The 6808-nt window shown below is 33.3% G+C and overlaps 1 protein-coding gene across 1 annotated transcript; it reads left to right on the top strand.

The window, feature by feature from the left end:
* Positions 1-4102: 4102 nt before the first annotated feature.
* On the top strand, positions 4103-6808 carry PTH (parathyroid hormone). Its single transcript, XM_039863451.1, has 3 exons — positions 4103-4199; positions 5992-6079; positions 6198-6808. The coding sequence occupies exons 1-3, from the start codon at positions 4103-4105 to the stop codon at positions 6457-6459; spliced, it is 447 nt and encodes a 148-aa protein (XP_039719385.1). The 3' UTR covers positions 6460-6808.

The following is a 6808-nucleotide window of genomic DNA, read 5'->3' as shown; positions in this document are numbered from 1 at the left end:
GAAACCATAATTTAAGTCTGAGAAACCAGATCATTTGACTTAGATCTTCACTAATAGGAAACCAATACTTCCTGTTTGGCTTTTTCCTCACACAATTTCAAAAACATACAGGAAAGAGAGTACACAGCCTATTGGCTCCAGCTGAACATTAGGAAAGGATATGAAAGACATTGTAATTTTTTTCCTAATGTCATAAGTTATATATGATATTCCACTAACAGTAAAAGGAGAGTAGAGCAGAACTGAGAACCTGTGTAATTCAAAGGAAGATCCACATTAACTGAGAACATATTATTTCCAAATTGGAACATTTGGTCTGAAAAATGAGTACATTTATGGGACAATAAAAAAATATGTATTTAGAATTAGGAGTGATATCAGTGGTCAGCTCACTGAGAAGCACCACCAAAAATGTGAGACTTCACTTCTCTATTAAATTCCTGTGGCTGTCCATGTTCTTTATTGTTAAAAAAAGAAAAGAAAAGAAAAGAAAAGCTTGCAATTAAGCTTAATTTCCCCCTCTATTTCTTTAAGAAATAGAGGATAAAAGTAGATGAAATCTCAGGGAGCTTTTGAATGAGGAACACTCAAGGATTTGTTTCATTCTTTACCTGTGTCACAGAGAATGTTACAGAGGTATCTGCATAACTAGAAATCTTTTCAATCAAATAAAGATACAAAGGTTTTTCTAAATGACATCCTGGTTCACCCTGTGACAAGGCAGAGACATTCTTTGCTGTATGTAGAAAGATTGCCTCCTCATTCCACACATTTACCCTCAGTCTCCCACCTACAGAGATGCCTCAGTCTGACTGTGAAGACAGTGTCATCTCCACACTACTCCATTCCACATTAACATGCAGAAGGCTGCAAACACATGCCGAGATGGACATTTACTAATAGAATGGACAAAAAGCAACAAGTAATATTTTGTTTGTGAGGGTAGTTGCATATTTCATCTTCAACAGGCTACTCAGGTATAATGGATTCCAGGGTTTATAACAACTCATGAATGAGAGAGATCAATAGCTTATTAAATGCTGCCTATTAGATAACCACACTCACAGTTTTTAAGCATTTTTGCTCATTGTCTCTAACTACAGACAAGGTAAGAGGCTGGTGAGAGGGAGGGAGGAAAGTTTTCTCTGGCAGATCAAGAAGAATTCAGTAGCTCAAGATTCCACAGAGGAGCTTAAAGCAGAAGAGTAAGTCAACTGTTAAGATAGACATCATCCAATCTGTCGACAAAACATGGAATTAGGAGAACTGTAGCTGTATTTCCAAGTCCTGCAAGTTTCTTCTTGATGCTAAGTCCTCAAACTCATACTAATTTTTACTGAACAAATAGAAGGAAAAAGTATCTGTCTCAAATTAAACCTCCCCTAATGCAAGTGGAAATAATACATGGTCCTTTATCCTTCTCAAATGTGAGGGATACAGTAGGTTGTCTGATCCTAGCTTCAGAATACTTGAGAATGCTAAGAAAAGCTGAGCTTTTCAAAGCAAAAAGCTGTGCTCAGCCCTTCTCTCTGTCACTGCGACATCAACCTTTTGTGCCCACATAGCCCCTAGCCTTCTTATTCCTTAAATGGTTTCTTTCTATCCTATTCATGCAGTCTCATAACCTGATGGCTCAGATAAACCATGTGCCAAATCTTGGCAGCTGTATCTCTTCTTTGTGGGAAGGTTAAGTAGTCCTTTAAAAATTCTGAAGAATACAAAAATATTACTACTGCATATATTGGTTTAGAGAGAACTACAAGATAAAACTCCTTGACACACACAAAAGCCTTCCACAATTTGCACACAACCTACTTTTTTAAGGTCATCACTATTTCCCTTCTCCTTCCACCAACACATATTCAGTCTTTATTGCCTCCATGACTTTGCACATGCTGTTCCCTCTGTCCTTTTTCACCTTCTCTGATGGAAAACTCGTAATCATGCTTGAGAACATTTCAGTTTTTCAGTAAAACAGCTTCCAACAACTCCAGGGAAATTCAGAGACTTCCTCATCGGTGCTTTTATAAGCCTTTGTTCAAATCATATTATAACACCTATCAGTTTATATTGCAATTGTGTGTTAAATCCGAGGGCATAGATCATGTCTTAATCATCTAGGGATTAACACAGCCCCTGAGAGATAGTGGATACTCAATGCATTTTTTTAATGAATGAACATTGTCTAAATTGTTTGTTTTATTTTTCTGTAAAACTAGTTTAATACTGTGGTTATCTTTAACATGGCAATTTATTCTTACATACTTGTATAGGAGGAAGACAGTGAATACCCTAATTGCATCACTCCTGGAAAACTGTCAATGATGTCAACTTACCCAAAGAAGTAAGGAAAATCTACAAATTAAAATGTTAAACATGGCTTTATAATAACAATGAAAAATGTGTTTATAAAATCATTTTCATTTTCAATTCTTCTTCTTAACAGAGTAAGTATAACAAAAAGAAGATATACAAATATGTGTAGACTGCATCAGAAGAGGTCTTTAAAAAGATCAAAACGATAGATGTTTACAGTTAAAGGAGACCTTTTGGTTGTCTGGTTCAACCCTCAGCTATGTATGAATCTAATATCCCTGGTAAATGCTCATCTAGCTTTTACTTGAACACTTCCAGCGATAAGGAACTCACTACTTATATGGTATTTGTTTCCTTATTTCGACAATTATAATATCCAAGTTGAGCCCAAATCTGCCTACTTGTAATCTTTAATCATTGAAGTCTGTCCTTCCTTCTTAAACCACAAAAATATTCCTCCTTCCTTATGGTAGCCCTGTAAAGAATTAAAAACAGCTAAATAGTCATCCCAGACCTTTTCTTTTCCAGTGTCATTCATCTGCTTCTCATATATCATGTTTCCTAACATTTTCAACAACCTAGTTCATATTCTATAGACATATTGAAATTTGTCCTTAACCTTTCAAAAATGGAGTCTGGACGTGTACGTCAAGTAATATTTGCCCAGTGTAGAGAAATTCCTAGAGCAAGACTAACACATATCTCCACTTCTAGACCCCATACAGCAGGTACTGTTCAAACTTGAAATGGCTCTTACGTGATGTAGAACTTGACAATGGTTAGCAGGAAAGGGAATAATATGAAGCCTGGCTAGGACCAGAGCTAAGAGAACTGGTCCAATTCTGCGACCTTAGGTGGGAGGTAAGCCACCTAAATGAACCCTAGATATACCAAGGGCATTCAAGGAGTTTTGATCTGATAGATGGGAACTAGGGTGTAGCCATATTTGAATTCAGACATATGGCAGCATTATGCCTCCATTAGGTTTTGGAACAAGTCATCAACTGAGAAACATGGGAATCAAGATCCAACCCCTGGGCAAAGAGGCTACAAAGGGCCAGACAAATTAAAGTCAGAAAGAGTGGAGTTCATAGAAGGACTACATTTCTAGGGGAAATCTGAGCTGGTAAGAATCAAAATGACTCTGGAGTCATAAAGACCTTTATTGAATTTCATTTTCCTCACTTTCCAAACCTCAATTTCCTCATGTGAAAATGGGGCTAGTAATAATATTTATTTACAGGATTGCTGTGAAGATTTAGTGGGATAATGTGTAAAGTCTGGCATGTAGTTAGTGCTTATCAAATGTTTTTATTGCAAATTAAAATGTATGAATAAAATGTAAGTTAAATAAATTTTTAAATAATTTCACTTTTGAAGCCTTTAAAGTTTATTACATACTAAGAGCATTTTCTTAAAAATATTTTTAACAATTCCTTTAAGGAAAACACTATATCTTTTTTTTTCAAAAATGACCAGGAATTATATGAATTAATGGAATATGGCTTGTAAAGTAAGAATAACATAAAATGACTCATTATAATCCTCATAATAATTATATCAATAATAGGGTTATAACAAATATACTTATTTTCAGATTTTACTTTCAAGTAAAGTGATGACTTACCATGAATCTTTGAAATTAGTCTTTTTATAATAAATTCATTAATCCAGTCAGAATTACAATTTATTATTTGCTAGAAATTGTTGCAAAATCCTTTTCTCAGCCCCACACTGTTTTCTTGTTAATATCCAATTACCTAAAACTTAAGAGGGGCACCGCCCAATGGGGGTGTCTGCTTGTTGCTCTGATACGGTAGTTATGGTTCAGAGAATTGGGAGTGACATTATCTGTAACATCAAAAAAAAACTTCTCTTGGTGAGTGGAAGGCCTATATATAAAAGTCACAGTTAAGGGTCTACAGCCCAATTCGCCAGCTTTCTCAAATTCACTCAACTTTAAGAAAGCATCAGCTGCTAACACACCTGATAGAAGATCGCGTGGTGAGTAATCTTTCTCTTTTACATTTCATATGAGATTTTTTTACATGAAGCAATTATTTAATGTGTATCATTTTCTGAAAATAACATGTTGTTTCTTCAAAGTAAAATGTTAAGGGAAGGTTTGAATTATGTTTAATATAAAATGCCGCAATACAAAATAAAATGTATGCTACTAAAATACTCTTAAATCATTTATTTTTGTGATTAAAATCTTTTGAGATGTCTGGCTTTTTCTAAATTCATCTGAAATTACACAAAAAATAATTAAAATTTGGCATGATATGCTTTAAAGGTATCATTGAAATTTTGAAATAAAACAGCCTAATGAGGAATGAATAATTCTGACTTAAATAACCAATATAAATTTATTAAGTTAAATTAAAATTCCATTTTTCATGCAGAATATCCTCATTTGTTTTTTGTTTTGACCTATAGAGAGCTCAATCTGTATATTACAGTTGGAGAGCCTCAGTTTTACTGCTGAATATTTATTCCCTTTACATAAAGGCTAATTTTCTATTCTAAAAACTGTACATGAATTTTAAGGGTGTTTTAGAACTGTTTTTCAGCCTTTTCATGACATTCTTGTAAGAAACTCATCTCTATTAAGAATAAGAACAAGGAAGCAAAGCAGAGATGTCTGAAGTCACCAGGTGAATGTGACAAAGTTAGGATTAGACACCACTGCTCCTTTCCTCTAGCTACAGTGCCTTTTTAAAATGTAAACCAAAATTGAAGAATACACATTCGTCACTGTCAATAGCTTTATATTACACAGTGAAAATAAATATAGATGATAATGTTTCTTATGCAATTTCTAAGTGATGCCATTTCCCCTTAAAATATGAATTCATAACCACTCTATATGTATATTAAAACAGAACATTAAACATTAAGAAAAACACTTTATAATAATAGGCTTTGCAAGGATTGAAGTGCAGATTAAGGTAAGACCATTCTGAGATGAAAAACTTTATGAGCAAAAGAGAAAAGTGATAAAAATTATATTCAAACAAGATAGTTAATAAAATAAGCTCAAGAAATAATATAGACAAATATTTTATATGAAGCCAAAGCTCTAAATCCACATAAGAAGTCATTAGATGAATTTTTAAAACTTTGACCAATTTTTTTAATAGTAGAAATATGTGTTAATTCAGTAAAAATCTCTAAATCAGAGCCTATTAATTTGGTATTTACAGTTATTATTGCAGTGCCTGAAATGAAGTTGACTTATGAAAAAGGAATCTGCTAAGTAAATAAACAGTGTTAATAATTTACCTAAGAGGTAAAGTAGCCATTTCAAGCAAATTATAAGCTTTTAGCCAGAACAAACATAAAATATGTGAGGAAATTCTAAAAAGTAAGCTTTTTCATTCCTTATGTGGCTTAAAATTCATATATTAAAACTTGCACAAGAACTCTCAAAAAAATATTTAAGTAAAACTAATCTAATTTCCAGCCAAATTATGTATATACATAATATATTCTAATATATCTGTAAAATAAAAAGGCTGATTCCAAAAGTCTCCCATGAAAACCAATCCAGTTAGTTACTGTAACACTCTGTGCACAGTTTTATAGTTATAAATGTAAACGACTAAATTTAATTATATAGTTTGGAATATTAAAAATATTTTTAAATACCTGCATTTTGCTTTTCCTTTTTAGTGAAGATGTCTGCAAAAGAAATGGTTAAAGTAATGATTGTCATGCTTGCAATATGTTTTTTTGCAAAATCAGATGGGAAACTTATTAAGTAAGTACTGTAGCATTTTCTGCATGGTGAGAGGATGGGAATTGGATTTCTAGGGTTGGCTTTATGATTGGAAGAGGGGAGCTAAAGGAGTGGTCCTCTCTGTTTCTGTTTTCTACAGAAAGAGATCTGTGAGTGAAATACAGCTTATGCATAACCTGCGTAAACATCTGAACTCAATGGAAAGGGTGGAATGGCTGAGGAAGAAGCTGCAGGATGTGCACAATTTTGTTGCTCTTGGAACTTCTATCGCTCACAGAGATTCGGGTTCCCAGAGGCCCCGAAAAAAGGAAGACAATGTCCTGGTTGAGAACCATCAAAAAAATCTCGGAGAAGCAGACAAAGCTGATGTGGATGTATTAACTAAAGCTAAATCCCAATGAAAACAGATCTATCAGAGCACTGCTCTAGACATCATAGGGCAACAATATTACATGCTGCTAATATTTTCAAGCTCTATTATGATCACCAAGTGCCAATATTTCTAGTATCACCACACTTTACATGTAATCAATTGCTAGCCACGCTAGCTATAATTTTAATTGATTATTTTGATTCTACTTTTATTCATTTAAGAGCTCTGTTAATTATTCTATTTCTATTGTTTATTCTTTTTAAAGTATGTTGTTACATAATTTATAAAAGAATAAAATGGCACTTTTTAACTTCTCATCTTACAATGCAAAATAAAAATGTAATGATCATCATTCTAAATAATTGAAGTTAAGTATT

This window comes from Pteropus medius, unplaced genomic scaffold, assembly GCF_902729225.1.
Source record: "Pteropus medius unplaced genomic scaffold, Ma_sr-lr_union100, whole genome shotgun sequence".
NCBI classification, from domain to species: Eukaryota; Metazoa; Chordata; class Mammalia; order Chiroptera; family Pteropodidae; genus Pteropus; species Pteropus medius.
The sequence above is the reverse complement of the archived record's forward strand: the minus strand, read 5'-3'. Positions and strand labels throughout refer to the sequence as shown.

Coding starts and splice junctions, on each gene's coding strand:
- PTH (XM_039863451.1), top strand. CDS start 4,103: ATGGGGGTGTCTGCTTGTTGCTCTGATACGGTAGTTATGGTTCAGAGA. Junction 4,200..5,991: donor AAAAAAACTTCTCTTGGTGA/GTGGAAGGCCTA, acceptor TTTCCTTTTTAG/TGAAGATGTCTGCAAAAGAA. Junction 6,080..6,197: donor TCAGATGGGAAACTTATTAA/GTAAGTACTGTA, acceptor TGTTTTCTACAG/AAAGAGATCTGTGAGTGAAA.